The 20259-nt window shown below is 42.7% G+C and overlaps 1 protein-coding gene across 1 annotated transcript in view; it reads right to left on the bottom strand.

Annotated features, from left to right (window-relative positions):
* Window positions 1-2105: 2105 nt before the first annotated feature.
* The window catches only part of LOC126278503 (uncharacterized), a 59754-nt gene continuing 41600 nt past the window's right edge, over window positions 2106-20259 (bottom strand). Inside the window, exons 4-5 of the mRNA XM_049978661.1 lie at window positions 10293-10442; window positions 2106-2615 (exon numbers count right to left, since the gene is read on the bottom strand). Of these exons, the coding sequence (XP_049834618.1) occupies window positions 2444-2615; window positions 10293-10442 (322 nt within the window). The 3' untranslated portion in view covers window positions 2106-2443. The remainder of the gene's footprint in view (window positions 2616-10292; window positions 10443-20259) is intronic.

Raw genomic sequence — 20259 nt, 5'->3', positions numbered from 1 at the left:
TTTTGTGTAAGGCTCGTCAGAGTCCAGATATTCCGCTTGCACTGATCCTCTGACGTGAGGAGAGGTCTGTGGACAAGCAGCGCATTCTGCGCCAGCGAGAACCAGAGCCTACCGCCAGGTTTACACATGCAAATAAAGTTACGCCACTCGAGTGGCACCGTCGAAGTTGCATGCGGAAACAAAGTTAGGTCGCCTCACTCGAGTGTGGCCACTTTTTTGTCATGTCACTAAAAGTTTAAATCGTTTTAACTCTGTGACGCGACTAGCCTTTCACTACCAACGATTACCGTCTATCTACTGGCATCAGACAGCTGCGCATCGATATACGACAGTATCGATCTGTTCATGTTTTTGTCAAGTGTCACAGCAAAACGAACAGAGAATGATTTATCGACAACAGCATGAGACTGTATCTGAAGGAATGTGTTATGTGCAGTTATACACAGGTTATAAAATCAGTATTGATTTTATTTTGACTTCCTGTCGTGTGTGTTAGAAAGTTGTTAAAATATAAGTGGAGTAATTTGTGTTAGTTGGATTTTAGGAAGGAAGGTAGATTAGTGTCTAACGTCCTGTCTACATTGATGCCATTAAAGACGGAGCACAAGCTCGAATTGTTTCAAGAATGGGGAAGGATAAAGGCCGCGTTGTTTCTAAGGAACAATTCCGGTATTTGCTTGGAGTCATTTAGGGCAATCACGGAATCTGGATGGCCCGACACGATTTCAATCGTCGTCCTCCCGAATGCGCTGCGCCACCTCACTCAGTAGGCTGGATTTTCGTGTAATGGTTTGCGAATATACATTGCAAACATTAAATAGCAATGTGAGCACATTATGAGTTAACGTAACATACAAACACAGGACAGTAAACTAATAACTTGTACATTAACAAAAGCCTGATACTCCCTATTTATATTCTATTTACGAACTAGATGACATTTACGAGCTTTGAATTTCTCTTATGAAAACACAATAAAAAATTTATGCTTTGAATGTCTATGAGGTTCATATCACCTGATCCATGTGTATGACTTTGTGGCACATAAATTACTTTGTAGGTAAACGAATGTAATCTATACATATTATAAAATTAGATATGTTTATGTATGTTCCACATCTCCTCCTAAATCACTGGACCGGTTTCAACCAAAATTGGAACACTCGTATCCTACAGTCAGGTAACAATCGCTGCGGTGGTAAGAACCACTTACGTATCAATGGGGTGGGGTTGGGGGTGAAAAAGAAGCGTAGCCCGCGACCCGTGGGTTCCAAGACTTCGTTCATCTAGTATTTGGAATGAGATCACTTAGAAACTTGCAACAAGTTTGACACGTAATTTCAAACCTTTAAGATATTTCTTCTCGCTTACAACCCCCAAAACATAATGACAGGGAAAAAGTGTATATGTTACTACTTTTCCGCTGTTTATGCAGTAAAAGTACTACATGAGCCATGACGTTAAAATTTATAAGACAATTTCTTTGTAACTGACTATATTTGCTCCAAATTTTGCAGTCAATATGGACATATAGCACTGCATGCAACTGCAAAAATTGTATCATTGTGCGACTCGTAGTTCAGGAAGTATGAAGTCATAAACAATGAGATGAATGGAAAAGTATCGCATCATGTATGATCTTTAAATTTAGTACTTCGTTTCTACTAAATCCCCTCGCAAAAATTTTTCGGATAGTATCCATATATTGCGCTGAGTGTACCTACAAAATTGTATCGTTGTATGACTAATAGTTCAGGATACATGACGTCATAAACATTAAGCGGAAATCCGGAAGGTGTAGTGTACCGGACGCTCAGCTATAATAAATACACGGACAATGCCAGGTTTCTCCTGTAGTTGATTAATAAATAATGAAGGTTTAGTTTCCGATCTGGTCATTTCAATCTGTAATAAGTCAGCAAAATTACAGTTCTTCAGTTACCATAAACGTTATTCACTACAGATAGTTGATTCATATTGTAGTTTCCACAGAAAAATCTGGATATAAATGCACTTAAAGGCCTCAAAACTGGAATCAGAAGAGAGCACTGTAGGCAACAGCCTCAATAAGTTTGTGTTAACATCCTATTACTGTGACATGGAAGTCTTAAAGCAAAAGTTATCTATTAGGATGACTTAATAATAGAATGAAGGAAGGAGTTGCAGTTTTTACTGATTTGTATAACCCATGATACGTCATAATTTGGTACAATGTATCTTGGTGTTTATTAGTGTATTTGTTACTTTTTGGGAACCAACATTTCGTTATAGCGTAAGGTTGCTGAGATCGTCAGTGATAGCCATTCACAAGAATATTATTTTGATGACGCCACATTGAAAGCCGTGAAATGTGGCTGTGGTGTGTGGAAACGGCAGCTCACAGCACCACTGCAGTTTGAACCGCCATGCCACCTGCCGTGGAGCCACTTTGGCTGCACGGGGATCACGCCCAGAAGTCCTGCTGGTAGCGACCGCTGATGGCGATGTCCAACAGCGAGAAGGGGCAGCCGGCGAAGGCAACACCGCAGTCGGAGGTGTTGGTCAGCGCGTGGCGGCTGGCAGACCAGTAGCTCCTGGCCGAGGGGTCATCTGCGGTAGAACTCAGCTCTGGAATCCTGCAGGGAAGGTCGTCAACAGCGGCTCATTAAAAAACTGAAAATACCCTCCACCATCTGGCAGAAGGAACAGAAACCACGCTCCACAACAGTTGCACTCGGTCCCGTCTGCAGATACCAACTACATGGCCAATCTACAGGGTCAAGCTGAACTCCACCGGAAAAGTTTCAGGTGTTGTTCAAAGATGTTTTCCGAGTATTTTTGTATCAGATATCAGTTGTCTCTAGTGGTTCGGTGCAAAGTAATTGCACTTCACTTGATTTCTTAATCTCATTTATTTTCGTATCTGTATCGCTTTGAAAACACAACATCTCGTCAAAACTAACCACGCACTTATTAGTGGATATTAATATGGAGTATGTCCACCCGTCGCCCTTATGAGGCCGTAAATCTACTGGGGACACTTTCATCGTGTGAATGTCTGCTTAGGGATGACAAATGGTTCAAATGGCTCTGAGCACTATGGGATTTAACTTTTGAGGTCATCAGTCCCCTAGAAATTAGAACTACTTAAACATAACTAACCTAAGGACATCACACACATCCATGCCCGAGGCATGATTCGAACCTGCGACCGTAGCGGGCGCGCGGTTCCAGACTGTGGCGCCTAGAAGGAATGACAGACCATTCGCCCAGAGAAGGTAGGGAAGTTGGGTGCTCGGGTCTGGAGCTAAGTCGAAGTTCTCATTACAAAGGTGTTCCGTTGGGTCAGTCTACGAGTCGGGGTAGGACAGTTCATTTCAGGAAAGTCATTGTCCACGAACCACCACCTCACAAATGCTTCTCCATGACAGCTCCATGGAGGCAATTTGTCTACTCTACACAATACACCACGCTGTAAAATGTGTTCATATCAGCCGGCCGCTGTGACCGAGTGGTTCTAGGCACTTCAGTCTGGAAGCACGCTGCTGCTACGGTCGCAGTTGCGAATCGTGCCTCGAGCACGTATATATGTGCTGTCCTTAGGTTAGTTAGGTTTAAGTAGTTCTAAGTCAAGTGGACTGATGACCTCAGATGTCAAGTGCCCTAGTGCTTAGAGCCATTTGAACCATTTTTGTGTTCATATCCTTTTATCGTTTTCTTAGGAGCAAGTGGACGGCACCCTAACCTCGATAAACACACCCATACTGTATCCCACTTCACTATTGGCACTACATGTGACTCCAGGTAATGTTATCCAGGTGTTCGCCAAATCCACACCCTTCCATCGGACTGCCACAGAGTATTGCATGAGCCCTCACTCCAGCTCATTTGCTTCCAGCTATCCACTGTCAATGGCAAGGGTCTTTATACCACATCAAGCTTCCCAGAAATGTATGGGTCATCAGGAGCTGATGGACCATGCACAGTGATTCAGCTAGTTCAGTGGTTCCAAACCTTGGGATGATTGCCCCCTGCGGGGTTAAATGAAATTTAACAGAGATCATTACTGTTATCACATTTTGTAAGACTCTTAATAATTACATAAGTTATCAATAATTACTTTTTCTCAGTTGCTTGTATTAATGCGGTGTATGGTACAGGTTCCTGATATAGTCCACCGACATATGTTGTGCTTCTTCCCGTATATCGCTGATGTTAAAAATGAGACATATACATAACAAATGGTAAATATCTCCAAAACGTCCTATCCAAGTTGTAGACAGTACCTGTGGTAGTCCAGAAATTGATACATTACTTATTTCGAAACAAATAAATAAATTAACTGATAGCACGACACAGCAGTAACTACACAAGGGCTACTACAAGCTGTACGCAGTATTATTATTATTACTATTATTATTACTATCACTATTAGCGGCTGTGGTCAACAGAAAGCATTAACAGTCTGAAGTCTTTAATTTCTGCCAGTTCAGAAGTAAGTAATATAGCAATCAACTGATTTACGAACAGTAAGTATAGTGCACACATTTTAACTATGTTTATTTTAAATGGGGTTGCAGTGTGCGGGACAAGCAAGTGCCGTAAAGGAGAGGAGTAATGCAGGGGAAGTATGTTTTGTATCAAGTGTCTACACCCGCTGTGGATAGTTACCTTTCTCATCTGACAAGGAATAGTGATCAGCACTTGCGATACAACACGAATTCCTTCATCATTCATTCTAACACATACACACGCACACCCACACACAAACACATACACACAAACTAAATATCATTCATCTTTCATCAATTTAAAAATAAAATTGTTTCAAGAAAAGTCCTTCATTCTACTGTTTAGTTGGGTGATAAAGTAGGTGACAATGTGGGAGAGGGGGGAGGGCAACTGATGGTAAAGGGAGGTGGGAAGGGGGCGAGAGCGGGGGTATTTGCTATTGTCTGACTGCATTCAGTGATAATGGTCTCAGAAAGTTTGATAACACCATGCTAGTTGAACTGCCGATAGCACTTCGGAACTCATGAGAGATTCTTTCCGCTGATTTCACGCGATCTTTTATAGTTTCTGTCCTATGATGGACGGTCCCTGTACACCAGCGCACGAGCGTTTCCTGATCTTAGTTTAGCTGTGTTTGTTCCTTCGCTTTTCCACTTCTCAGTCAAATTCAAATGGCTCTGAGCACTATGGGACTTAACATCTATAGTCATCAGTCCCCTAGAACTTAGAACTACTTAAACCTAACTAACCTAAGGACACCACACAGCACCCAGCCATCAAGAGGCAGAGAAAATCCCTGACCCCGCCGGGAATCGAACCCGGGAACCCGGGCGTGGGATGCGAGAACGCTACCGCACGACCACGAGATGCGGGCCACTTCTCAGTCACATCACCAACAGTCGACCTGGGCTGCTTTAGAAGCGTTGAAATGTTAGAAGGGATGAGAAATCTGTGATGGATTTGTTGCTAAGGTGCTATCCAATGATTAGTTCACTTTTGAAGTCACTGAGCTATTCTGACCAACGCATTCTGCTATTATTGCGTCACTACTGGCAACAACGCACTCGCCTTTTATACTGTGGCTACGCCTCTCGTGACATCTCGTGGTTAGTGCCGCATTACATAGGGGAGTACAGATTCTTTCGATCAAGTAGTGTATCTGCACAATCGTGAACGTGTGGACGACATACGCGGTGTGTCTTGCTTGGAAGCAAACCTCACGGTATCTGCCACTGACACCAGTAATGCGCACTTTGCTCTTTCCTCTCAAGCTTGTTTCAATTAATACTCGGATCTGCCTCGGGTTTGTTTTACCAGCAGTATTAGCTGCACTTTATTACTGGTAGACAAAAGTGTGGATATGTTTACTAATGAAGAGTCGGCCAATATGCACCTCGTGCGTGGTTTCACTGAATGCATTAGCGAAAAAATATGTAAGGAGACGTAAAGCCGTTGAGCTTTTGAAACGGGAGAAAGGTCATGAAGCAGTTACGTAGTTAGCAGCTATAGGCCAATAAATGTGTCATCCCACCTATTCAGATTACGTGAGAGACTAGTACTGGAAAGACTGTAGCCACACACAGAACCAAAACTTATACCTCAACTACAATGTTCCAGACCTGGAAAGAGGGACACACGCCTAGTTACAAGCCTTACAGAACACAATGGGCAGGAATATCATGATAATTAATCACGGCATCTGCTCTGGTATATCTGTCTCCTGATTAAGATTCAATAAATCATAGAATCGTACTGAACAAGCTGTACCGCTAATCCGTAGATTGCCGTTTGACTTCAGTTCATGAGAACAGAAAGTACTATGTATGTCTCGATGAAGCAGGTCGAGAAATCAACCTAATGGTCTTTCCCAGGGATGTGTACTGACACTAACGTTCTCAGTAAAATGAAGGTTTTCCTGCACGATGATGGTCTTGCTCTTGGTGAAATGAGTAAAAGTTTTAAACTTATTGAAGACTGAGTAACAGATGCCTTGTTTACCATGTCAACATATTACAAACAAAATGCGTTGAGACCAAAGCCTTTAAAAACACAACTATGTCTATTTCACTTAAGAACTAAATACGGCAAAAGCTCGAAATATATGAAATGGCCAGCAGCAGGAACACACAGACACTCCCAAATAACTAGTATTATTCCTTGGCAGGTCTCTGATATTTAAAAATCGCCGCATTCACACCGCTAAGAAAAGCAACGAGCAACAACGTTTTGAAGAAACAGTTTCAATAGTGGGGAGAAAATTCTACTGCTTTCAGAATGACTGGTACGGGACTGCTAGTTTCCTCTGTTGAGGACACCTGCCACGTCTATAATGGGTTTTCCAATACGGTAAAAGGTGTCATTCCGAATGAAACATGCTTTTTGACTACTGGTTGTACGAAGTTTACATCCTAGATGAACTGTATAGAGCAGCTGTACAAAGCAGCGGTAAAATACACGGGAAAGTTCCAACAGACGGTCAATGAAAACTTGTAATGTACCATACAAAGAGCAAGTTTCGAGTATATTTAAAGTCCAGAAGAACGACCATGGACAATGTCGACATAGAACCTCAGAGCCTCCCGAATGGTTATCATTATGAGAAATTGAGTCAGCAGGTAGTTAACTGGAGCGTGTAATGTGGAGTATAGGTGTTCCACCAGTCAAGACAAATATATCAGTGTGGAGGCTACAAGGTAAAAGGCATATTTTATGTGATTGTGGTGAGTTACAGGATATGTCACACACATTATATTGTTCTTCCTACGGCTCATAAGTGCAATCTCGAAAATCTATGGCTGGGAAAAAAGTGCATTTACTAACGTCGCTCAGTACGAAATTCTTAGAAGACATAACAAGGATTGGATACCATAGCTGAAAACTCGTCCGCAGACATAAAAGTAAGAAGTAACACTGAACACAATGGAAGCGCTATTCTGAGCTGGTAATGGGGTAACAAACTGAATAAATCATAATAACATAATTGGTGTGTAATGTCTCCTTATTCTAAAATAGTTGGGGCATGTCCTGGAACAACCTCCGAAATTTTTTCAGTGCAGTACAGCTTTACCCTGTGTAGAGGTCATGTCATCACAAGATGTGGAGGTCTCTCGATGTGGCCTTGAATCTGGTAAGAGATACAACAATAGAACAAATTGATATTAATCTTTTTCAAAGAATAAAAATGTGTTTATCTGCAAATCGACTCTCTGTTAATTTCGTAAAATCACAGCGTCTAAATTTTTGTACAACACACAGAGTATCACCAGTAATTAATGCACTGGACGAACAAGATTAGGATAGATTGCTCTGAATATTTGAGTCAACAATTTAATGAAAATTAGAAGTGGGTAAAACATGTTACTTCGAATCAACAGAGTTCTTAAAAGTTAGCTGTTCGCGTAATTGCTAGTCTCAGAAGAAAAATCAACCCAGCTATCTTGTCCACCCAAAATATCTCTGGAACAATAACAGCTATTGGAAAACGACTTTCACCGGTATCAATGTAGGGCTGCGGCCCATGAATGTACATATTTGGAAATATTCTAAAACGCAAGCATATGTGTTTTTTAACACAAACTTACGTTTTTTTAAATGGACCTCCTACATTTTTTCTTCAGCAATCCGTAGCATGACAAAGCACATACACAATGGCGTTGATTGCATCGCAATATTCCCATTACATCCCGAGATATTAAGACTCAAAGTTGACGCTTGAAACACCCGACATGCGCTGCTAGCGCACGTCCTGAGGCTCAGGCGTGAACCCCATGCTGCCCGTAATCGCGATGTGATTGACATGTGTAATCACACCTCCATACTTATCAAGAGGTCCGAAACGAAAAATACGGTCTGCTGCGATTACGGGCAGCATGGGGTTCACGCCTGAGACTCAGGACGTGCGCTAGCAGCGCATGTCGGATGTTACAAGCGTCAACTTCGCGTCTTAATATCTCGGGATGTAATGGGAATATTGCGGTGCAATAACGCCATTGTGTATGTGCTTTGTCATGCTATGGATTGCTGAAGAAAAAATACAGGAGGTCCATTTAAAAAAACATAAGTTTGTGTTAAAAAAACACATATGCTTTCGTTTTAGAATGTTTCCAAATATGTACATTCATGGGCCCCAGCCCTAGACGGATACTGGTGAAAGTCGTTTTCCAATAGCTGTTATTGTTCCAGAGATATTTGGGTGGACAAGATAGCTGGGACACCCTGTATATAAGGCGTCAAAAATTATCCACCGCACTCTGAGAACTACAACAATGAATGAAAGGATCCGGATAAGTGCGAGTGAGTTCATGCTCTGAGGGTTCCGTACATGTTGTTGAGCGTTACTTAACACACGGAGGTTGGGTTTATAAAAAGCCAGCACGGTAACTCAGAGTGCTCGGTCAGAGAGTTGGCTACTCTCTGTAATAAAAGAAACTGAGTGAAAGGATCAACAAAGAACTGCCACGAATGTCATGTGACGTCAGTTAAGACCAAATACAACGAACTATAACGAACAAATTAAAAAAAAGTGGCTAGCGTTGCTGCCTCTGGACCAGGAGGTTCCATTCCCGGCTGGATTGGAGATTTTCTCTGCCCTGGGCCTGGGTGCTTGTGTTGTCCTCATCATTACATCGTCATCATCATCATTCGTGACAGTGGCTAGATTAGACTGTGTAAAAGATTGGGACTTTGTACGGGCGATGATGACCATGCAGTTGAGCGCCCTACAAACCAAACATCATCATCATTAATTATGTCTGTAGACTGTTCATCCGTACGGGGAATCGAGAATTTCGACAGTTTTTGTCTGTTAGCGATATCGATACTGGCAAGTTAACGGTCGTGATAACTCCCAGAATGAAAAAAACAATTTTTCGTGTGATATAATAACAAATTAACAATTTTACGATTTTTTCCCTTCACTTGTACCTTGAAACATTGCTTCAAGATTCGGGTCAACGGGAAGTACCCCCTAGGTTTTGATGAGTGAATTTGTGAGTATTAACCGTACTTTTTGTATGCATTGACTTGGAAGCTTATATTTACTACAGGGGTCTATAGACCTTAGTATGCGGCATGAATTACAGCTTCATACGTTTACCAGTCTCAGAGAAACAGCGTGATAACCGATGAACTGACCGTCATAGAGATAACAAATGATATAAAAATGTTTTTCGTGTGATATAATTACAAATCAGTAATTTCGGATTTTTCCCGTAACTTGTACTGTGAAACCTTACCTCTTGCCAAATTTCATGGCTCTAGGCCAGCGGGAAGTACTCTATAGGTTCTCAGGAGTGAGTTTGTATTAAAACATATAACAAAAATGGACGTATGTTTTGTTGCACTGACATAGAAATTTCAGTTCTTTACACTGCCAAAGGACCATAAACCTTATTAACAAAAATTTCAATTTGATATGACTACTCTTCCGAAACAGGCAGAGAGAAGAACAGCAAAGTGATCTTAAAAGGGCTCCGATTTTTTTTTCACTCATCTCAACAGTTGAACGTTTACTGTGGCGATACAGCCGCAAGTACAGCGTAACACACAGCCCCTGAGCGGAGTAAATCTCCGACCTGGCCTGAAATAGGAGCTAAGCCCCTTCAGTGACACTGTTTTTTATCGATTGAGGTGCTAAGCTCTAAAAATTATAGGTTACTACACGTCACTGCTGTTTTCCTGGTCGTAATCGGATGTCATGTTGATAACTAGTTGTACATATATCACCAGAATGTGAGCCTAAGTATACCAAAGATAAAGTTGCTTCCCTAGAATCAGCAAGCAGGAATCAGTGTTATGCCTACCGGAAGATTAGGTCCAGAATATGCATCACAATCCCGGGCCTATAGGTGTCCTCGCTGCTGCCGCTGCTGCCCTCTGTTAGCCAGCCTCTCCGCATCTCTGCTGCCTCACAGATGGCTCTGTGGACGCAGGCACGGCCGTCGTGTCCAGTCCTAGGGAAAGTTTATTTCTGAGTTAATTGTTCCGTGAACAAAATGATTTAACTGCTCTTGACGAGAATTGCCTTCAGTTTATTAACATTTGTAGATCCAGAGAAGGAGCAAAAAGGGTAACATGAATGATTTAGTGGGTTATATTAATTTATGGAACACTTAATGTGTTTAAAGGTAAAAGCTTCAGACGTTTTCACATCACCACTTACCATACTTACATTTAGCATACCTCCCTTCAGCATTATCCGCTGAGAGTTTTACAACACATTGAGCCACCTTCGATCACATGACTCGATGAAACTATGACCTTGATCTCCATCTCTCCACATATCATAAATCATGCCTGTCCTTTAACTCCGTACATCTTGGTCGATACCTTAAGAGGAAATTGACCCATGACTCTCATCTTCTTACTGAAAATCTTCATTCACCTCATCCTGAGCTATGTTAACGTTGCATAGCTCTTTCTCCGGTCAAGATGAGTCCTTAAGATGATGGTGAAGGTCTCGTCTTCCGTTTTGCTTAAACCATGGTTTAATCTTGTGTTGCTGACCATGTTCTCAGGCCTTATTCTCTCCCTGGAGCCCAACCTTTATTTGCTGCAACCTATAGTTCAACGACACTATATCATACACCTTAATCACCGACATAGTTATAGCATAGCGTCAGAACACGGACCTTAATTCATCCTTCAACCACCCATGATTTAAAGCACCTACTGTGACCAACACAGAAAGTGCTGTATCCTTTCTGCCTGCCGTGCAATAGCGCACCCCTTCGGTGCTACGGCCCTTAAAAAAAAAAAAAATAAAAAAAAAATAAAAAAAAATCGTCATCTCTGCCCCTGAACTCCTTAACAAATAAAGATTTAGACATGATTTCCACTTATCTACACTTCCAATCCTTTTCGCTGAAGACTGAAAAAATGTCAACCAGATCACTCTTGAAGACAATTTGAGAATATAACAGAAAATAACAGCCAGCAAATAAAGGAAGAGTGTACTTCACAACCAATGTACGTTACACTTTCGGCGAAATGAATTAAATTAAAGCGGCTGTCAAGTATAACAGACAATACGTAGTGTGTTAACTTTAACAGATTCGTACTATGCACTGTGTGACGTAGAAAATGATTTGAAGGATTGCAGAGGGAGAGAAGATTTTGACGAGGAATAGAGATATTAAAAAAGTAACATTTAGAGCTGTTTTGTCAGAATATTGTAATAGCTAATTGTTAAGTAAATTACAATATCGTAAGAAGCACAAATATTTTAGTAAAAGCATGAAAGAAGGAATTCCAAAGTTATGCCTACAAGCTAAGATGACACCCTAAAATTCGTGATAGCAACAGGTGAATTTTTTCTTTAGAACTTTATTTATTCACGCAGTCGGAATGCTAGCATAAATATGACGTTAGGTGGAAAATGCTAGTCAGTATTTTGAAATTGGTCGATAAACAGGACACAGTTTTGCGGTTGCAGATGTTGGCGGACGCCACGCGCTTGGAATACTTTTTCGTCGGACAGCCTGTCATTGGGGTTCCATGCTTTGGCGCAGTTACGGAGAAGAATCGCGCGGCCCAGACTAGCGCTGCGTGAGTTTGGAAGCCAGGCGGAACATTTGACAATAATTATTTCACGCTACTCGTCAAAACTGCGACAACGAGATTAATTGGACATACGTCACTCGTAGCAGGATGTTAGTTCACACATCGGTTATCAGTTTTAGTACAGCCGGGCTGTGAAATTATTGCTGACAGCTACTGGGCACACGATTCACTAGCACAGCCGAGGGCGATTATACCCTTTTTATGTTTTTGTTCCACCTGCAGCATACCTGGTGTGTTGCCTCGTTATACCGTGCTACATAATATATGTTTCATTAGTGCCCATTTGGGGTTTTGCAAATCTCTGACAGCGAGATAGCAATAGATTGAGTTCGTCGAAACTGAAACCAATATCAGTATGGAAAATTAACGTACAGTAGGGTGTCGATTATCCGACCTAAACCGGCCGTGGCAAGGTCGGTTAAGTGGTAAGGTCGGATAACACGGAAAATAATACAAAAAAAAACACAAACATTAAACTAACGTAGGCCAAATGAGTTAAACATCTAATAGAATACAAATCAAATTAGACTGAATAAATATTTACTGTGTGAAGAAGTTAGTAATTGTCTTTTCTTTGCCTGCAGTTTGCCGTTTTTTTGCCGCTAAATCACGTAATCTCTTAAGAAGTAAAACCTCGGTAGACGATGTTTCCTCCAGTTGCTCTACATATTTTAAACTAGTTTCTAAGGCCTTGTGTCCTTCGATGTGAGAAATCTTGGGCGCACTTTCCTCCACTACATCCGCTTCTCCGTGTTCTCCTTCTTCGTTTACCATGTTGACTATTTCTTCATCTGTCACTTCAAATTCTTCATCTTGGACAATCCATTCATTTATGTCATCTTCTGTGGCGTTAGCACAGGTAATTATTTAACCTCAGTCTTGTTATTTGGATGTGTTCTCATGTCAGAGATCACACTGGTTGAGTGACGTGACGGTACAGTGACCCCACAACAGGCAGAGAGATAGCAGATTCAGCTGAAGCCTTCATTTTCTTTTTACGATCTAGCTTGGACCACGGCACTAGTCTTTCACTTTCGAGGGAAACAGCAATCGTGTCAAGGACAATGTCATCATCTTCAGTTTGTTTGCGGAAGAAAATATACTCACTCTGATATTACTTCCATAAATTAATTGGAAACAAGCTACCATTGCGAATAAATGTCCTTCCCTAAACGAACTGAAGGCGTTAAACGTATTCGTTTACATTAATTGTGCGTCGAAATGTTCAGCTAGCAGTGCGGGAAGTGACGATTTATAGAGAAAAGGCACTGGAGCTGTGAATCTACGTACCGTGCCAAAACTAGATGCTTAGTATCGACAATGGAAGCAACTACAAAAACGCGCTAGCTGTTGTCGAACGTTAACAAGAAAAAATCAACAGATTTTGTTTTAAAACTTGATGATATTTTCGACATGGCACATGCAAATGCTTGAAATATCATTGGTGTTGAAGAATACAAACAACTTTTCAGTAAGCAACAACTAAAAGGACTGCCAGGGTCGATGCTTGGAGTTAATTGTATTAATTGTCAGCTACTTGAGAAGAGAGGGAGACAGAGAGAGAGAGGGTGTGTGTGTGAGAGAGAAGAGCATCTGACCAAGAGGAAACAGCTGGGAAAAGAAGAGAGCGAAGCGATTGTGAAACACAACAATCTGATACGTAATTTATTTATGAATTAATAACATACACATCTGAAAAGAAAAGAAAAGGAAAATCCATTATTGATCCACCCCCGATAAACGGTCATTTACGAAGAGCGTTCAATTACGTAATGCAACACTTCTTGTTCTGAAAGCAGGTTTGGTTTTATTCAGTACTTAAATACCCCATTTTTTTGGCTACAAATCCCTATTTTTCAACGTAGTCTCTGTTCAGTGCGACAGTTTTACATCACATTACTGGGAGGGCGTCTATGCCGCTATGATACCACTCCACTGCTCGGCGTGGAGCCAGCCTCTTGCTGCATCAGTAGCCTTCCCATCGTCCAAGTATTGATACGCGCGGAGTACAATTCATTTGGCCAAACAGGTGGAATTTGGAAAGTGCGAGATCCGGGCTCTGGGGCATACACCTTTGAGTAGCCCAACCGGTGGACGATTGGGTCCCCACTATCTACTTCTGCAGCGTGGTGTTTGATTGTGATCCGTCGATCGCCTCGAATGAGAGTGTTCGCGGGTTCCAACACCGCAGGAGTAACAGTTGTGGGCGGCCGACAGGCACGCGAGGGATCGGAGAGGTTTGCGCGACATTGTTGCGATGATGACAGATGCCTCGCCCAACGACTCATCGCGCTTTTGTTCAGTGCCTGGTCCTCATAGACTTTCTGCAGGCGCCTATGAATATCTGCGATGTTCTGACTTTGCCCCAAAAGGAATTCAATAATAGGTCTCTGCTTGGAACTTATCTCTGTTACAGACGCCATTTTGAAGGCTACGTATAGAGCCGCCACGTCCGGGAAGTTCACGAAATTACAGGGACTCAAGCGCGAACATTCCACGATGTTCCATAATAAGTACCGCACTTTTTCAACCGAAATTGGCAGAGAATAAAATAGTGTCAAAATCTTTATTGATCGCTCCTCATAACTTTTTATCACTCGCTACTTTTTTTTTCCTCAGGTCAACTCACTGCATTGGTGACGTCAAGATCCAGTAGCTTTGAATAAGAGTTACTTGATTTCGACCATGTTCTATGAGCACTACCAGATAACACTAAAACAAAATTCCACTTACATAAATAAAAAGAAAAGTAAAACTAACAGAGATGCAGCTGCCTTTGATAAATGAAGGGTCAGTGCCAGGTGAGCGGTTCACATCTTGATAACTGCATTTGAAACGGGATGTCAAGAAAATTTTGCAGTCAACAGAATTTCTACTCACAACTTCCGAGAGAATCTCATTTGAAATCAAGAAGCAATATGAAGATAAGAAATCGCAGGCTGCTTCCGTCTATTGCGACGGTAACTTGCTGCCAATGTTAACACGTAACGAATCAGCAAAAAGACTTCATGTGAGTCTTTCAAAAAGGAGTACTTCACTGCTGGAACACAGCAGATTGCGTGTTTATTAAACTGTCACTGAATGCGTCCTTCAGCCCTGCTTCAAGCATTAGTTTTTGGCACTACACCATGAAATATCGACAAATTTCTGGGTGCCTGTGTCTGGAAGGAGAAATTCTTCAAAAAAGATCTGTTGTATTTACCTTGCACGCACAACATATACGAAATCATTTACATAATTGTTTTTGAGGAAAATATGGGCTGTGAAAGCACAGGTCCTATTATAACAATCCTATAAATATTTCAGAGCGCTTGGTCTGGAATCGATGTAAAGAAATTCAGTTCTGGAATTACGAATGGAAACACCCAGGAACGCCTGAATCAAGCTGATGTGTCTCAGATACTCGGTTTTGTTCGAGATACTCTTAGAGAACAGCTACCTAGTTTTTAGAGTTAAATGCGATTTTTCGTGGAAAATCTTTCCGATGTCCAGGTGGTACCCACGACAAAGGTGGACGACGATAGGTATTTATTGTGTGAAAATATTTATGTTCCGTGATAAATTAAAGGAATGCGGTCTGTGGTATGTGTGTATTCGTTGTCAGCGTATATACGAATGCGTGATTCTCTGCTCCATTCGTAGCCAAAGCAAGATATATGGATTTAAGCAGTCTTTAAAAATATGAAGTTGTCAATAGTGATGTCCCTCGTGTGGCTTTACACAAACTAAAAAATCATTTCGGATGCCGTCTCCTGAATCTGTAACCTCTGCATTCTTTGATCCTAATTTGTCTTTTGTTTGAGAAACGAAAATGACTGATGCACTAATTCCCGAGGCGGAGCTACCAGACGAAAATATTAAAAAGATGGAAGTAGGACTCGAGCAAATCTCAAAAATGACCAACGGTATTATTTACAGAAAATGAGAAGCAGAACCGATCATTTGTAAACGGGTACCGCTGTAAGTTTCCAGAGCATAAAAAGAGGCTTTCTCAGAGAATAACGATTTATAAAAGAAAATTTATTTTCTGGTCATATTTACCTCACAAGCAATGTACATATATGTGGTGTATAGAAAATTATGAAAGTCAGTCCAACAAATTTAATACTTAAGATGATATAATTGGTGTACCAGCTTCTTCAGCGTAAAAAGTAAATGAGATTTTTGTGTGCTTTTTCGTCTTCCTTTTTTACAAATGCTCTATAGACCTCTAGTTACACAAAAGACATTATTTTATACTACAGGTTTATACAAAGAAAAAAAATTAAACTGTGAATAATATGAGGCATCCTAATGAACATGTATGTCATCTGCCTGAGACTATGAGGAGAAAGACATGAATGTGGAACAACTGTCACTTGAGGCTTGGAAATCTTGTGGTATCTTACTAACTTGTGTTGAGTGGTTACGATAATTTAAAAACTTTAATAGATTTACTGACAATTACACTATGTAATCGTATTACGGTGGGTGTATGATGTTGTTTAATTGAAAGTGAACTGATGCTAGATATACACGCTAACACAAAAAATGAAAAAAAAAGTGACACCCCACAATGGAATTACCAGAATGAGACGGAAATCGGTAGATGTGATGTACATGTACATACAAACGAATGATTACAATATCACAGAAAGTGGAGAAAGAGATTCACAAATTGAGCACTTCTGGCCCTCATGCAATTATCCATCTTTTTGATTTGCAGCTCCTTGTATTGGCCGTGTTTGCAGTTAAATTTTTTTGGGTTTGAGATCCGCCAGTTATGCAAAACACCGTTTTTCTCAGTACTCAAACATGTTTCGGCACCATTGTCCCATCATCAGTGGGTTTTCGTTTTTATTTATTCTTTACATTTGGTGAGCATGAATTTTCTGGAGCACTTTCGTGTTAATTATTACAGGTAGCTTGTCATGTTTTCGTGTGGCAAGCAGTTCCATTCTCTGCATCATGTTGAGATGAAATGTCGTGTGACGAGAGCCTCCCGTCGGGTAGACCGTTCGCCTGGTGCAAGTCTTTCGATTTGACGCCACTTCGGCGACTTGCGCGTCGATGGGGATGAAATTATGATGATTAGGACAATACAACACCCAGTCCCTGAGCGGAGAAAATCTCCGACCCAGCCGAGAATCGAACCCGGGCCCTTTGGATTGACAGTCTGTCGTGCTGACCACTCAGCTACCGGGGGTGGACATCATGTTGAGATGCTGTGATGCATACGTCGCTATAACAAGTATTTTCCACAAATAACGTAGTAAAACGCTTTTCACTACACCAGGACACAGTGTGATTGTGGTGTGGTGTAGTGAAAAGCGTTTTACTGCTTTATTTGTGGAAAACACTTGTTACAGCTACGTATGTATCATAACATGTCAGCATGATGCAGGGAATGGAAGTGCTTGCCACACGATAACATGACAAGCTACCTGTAATAATTAACACAAAAGTGGTCAAGAAAATTTATGCTGCCGCGCAGGATTAGTCGAGCGGTCTAGGGCGTGCAGCCATGGCCTTTGCGGCTGGTCGCGGTGGGCATGGGTATGTGTGTTTGTCCTTAGGATAATTTCGGTTAAGTAGTGTGTAAGCTTAGGGACTGATGACCTTAGCAGTTAAGTCCCATAAGATTTCACAAACATTTGAATATTTTTGAAAATAAATGCTCACCAAATGTAAAGAATAAATAGAAACGAAAACCCACTGATGATGGCACAGACGAGCCGAAACATGTTTGGGTACTGAGAAAAACGGTGTTTGCATAACTGGCGTACCTGAAATCCAAAAAACTTACACAATTAGTTATTCGGCTTGGCATTTGTTGATAGAGTTGCTGGTTTTCCTCCTGAGATATATCGTGCCAAATTCTGTCCAACTGGTGCATTAGATTGTCAAAATCCAGAGCTAGTTGGGGAGTCATGCCCATCACACTCCAAACTTCCTCAGTTGGGGAGAAATCTGTCGACTTTGCTAACCAAGGCAGGGTTTGGCAAGCAAAAAGAAAATCAGTAGAACTGTCATCGTGAGCAGGCGGGCATTATCTTGTTCAAATGTGAGCCAATGTAACAAATGTAAGCCCTTGAAGGGCAACAGAACTGTGCTTAGAATTTCTTCGACGTACTGCTGTACTGTAAGGGTGCCGCGGATGACAACCAAAGGTGTCCTACCACGAAAGGAAATGGCGCGCCAGATCATCACTCCTGGATGACGGACCTTGCAGCAGACGACAGTCTGGCTGGTACTCCACCATTCTCCGGGGCGTCTTAGGACACGTCTACAGTTGTCGTGGCTCAGTTCGAAGCGGGCCTCATTACTGAAGACAATTCTACTCCAGTCAGCCGAGATGCGAGGCCGGAGACACGTCTGGAGACAAGCATACTAACAGATTGCACGAGGGCCAGAGGCGCACCAACGTGTTATGGACTTGCTATGTTTGTGATGATCTGTCTCTTGAATAAATGATTCAACTTTTATGAAATTATAATCACTTGGAAAAACTGGGAAATTTGTGGTAAGTTCCTATGGGATCAAACTGCTGAGATCATCGGTCCCTAGACTTACGCACTACTTAATTTAACTTAAACTAACTTATGCTAACGACAACACACACACGCATGCCCGAGAGAGGACTCGAACCTCCAACGGGAGACGGGGAGCTGCGCGAACCGTGGGAAGGCACCCATAGGCCGCACGGCTATCCCGCACTGCGATAATTATTTGTTTGTTTGTACACATAAATTATATCTACAGATTTCCGACCCTTTCGTATATTTCCTTCGTGGTGCGCACTTATTTTTGTTTTAGAATGGATTTGTTGTAGAATCACGGAACATACACTCCTGGTAATGGAAAAAAGAACACATTGACACCGGTGTGTCAGACCCACCATACTTGCTCCGGACACTGCGAGAGGGCTGTAAAAGCAATGATCACACGCACGGCACAGCGGACACACCAGGAACCGCGGTGTTGGCCGTCGAATGGCGCTAGCTGCGCAGCATTTACGCACCGCCACCGTCAGTGTCAGCCAGTTTGCCGTGGCATACGGAGCTCCATCGCAGTCTTTAACACTGGTAGCATGCCGCGACAGCGTGGACGTGAACCGTATGTGCAGTTGACGGACTTTGAGCGAGGGCGTATAGTGGGCATGCGGGAGGCCGGGTGAACGTACCCCCGAATTGCTCAACACGTGGGGCGTGAGGTTTCCACAGTACATCGATGTTGTCGCCAGTGGTCGGCGGAAGGTGCACGTGCCCGTCGACCTGGGACCGGACCGCAGCGACGCACGGATGCACGCCAAGACCGTAGGATCCTACGCAGTGCCGTAGGGGACCGCACCGCCACTTCCCAGCAAATTAGGGACACTGTTGCTCCTGGGGTATCGGCGAGGACCATTCGCAACCGTCTCCATGAAGCTGGGTTACGGTCCCGCACACCGTTAGGCCGTCTTCCGCTCACGCCCCAACATCGTGCAGCCCGCCTCCAGTGGTGTCGCGACAGGCGTGAATGGAGGGACGAATGGAGACGTGTCGTCTTGAGCGATGAGAGTCACTTCTGCCTTGGTGCCAATGATGGTCGTATGCGTGTTTGGCGCCGTGCAGGTGAGCGCCACAATCAGGACTGCATACGACCGAGGCACACAGGGCCAACACCCGGCAACATGGTGTGGGGAGCGATCTCCTACACTGGCCGTACACCTCTGGTGATCGTCGAGGGGACACTGAATAGTGCACGGTATATCCAAACCGTCATCGAACCCATCGTTCTACCATTCCTAGACCGGCAAGGGAACTTGCTGTTCCAACAGGACAATGCACGTCCGCAAGTATCCCGTGCCACCCAACGTGCTCTAGAAGGTGTAAGTCAACTACCCTGGCCAGCAAGATATCCGGATCTGTCCCCCATTGAGCATGTTTGGGACTGGATGAAGCGTCGTCTCACGCGGTCTCCACGTCCAGTACGAACGCTGGTCCAACTGAGGCGCCAGGTGGAAATGGCATGGCAAGCCGTTCGACAGGACTACATCCAGCATCTCTACGATCGTTTCCATGGGAGAATAGCAGCCTGCATTGCTGCGAAAGGTGGATATACACTGTACTAGTGCCGACATTGTGCATGCTCTGTTGCCTGTGTCTATGTGCCTGTGGTTCTGTCAGTGTGATCATGTGATGTATCTGACCCCAGGAATGTGTCAATAAAGTTTCCCCTTCCTGGGAC

This window comes from Schistocerca gregaria, chromosome 6, assembly GCF_023897955.1.
Source record: "Schistocerca gregaria isolate iqSchGreg1 chromosome 6, iqSchGreg1.2, whole genome shotgun sequence".
NCBI classification, from domain to species: Eukaryota; Metazoa; Arthropoda; class Insecta; order Orthoptera; family Acrididae; genus Schistocerca; species Schistocerca gregaria.
This window is presented reverse-complemented; position numbering and strand designations above follow the sequence as displayed.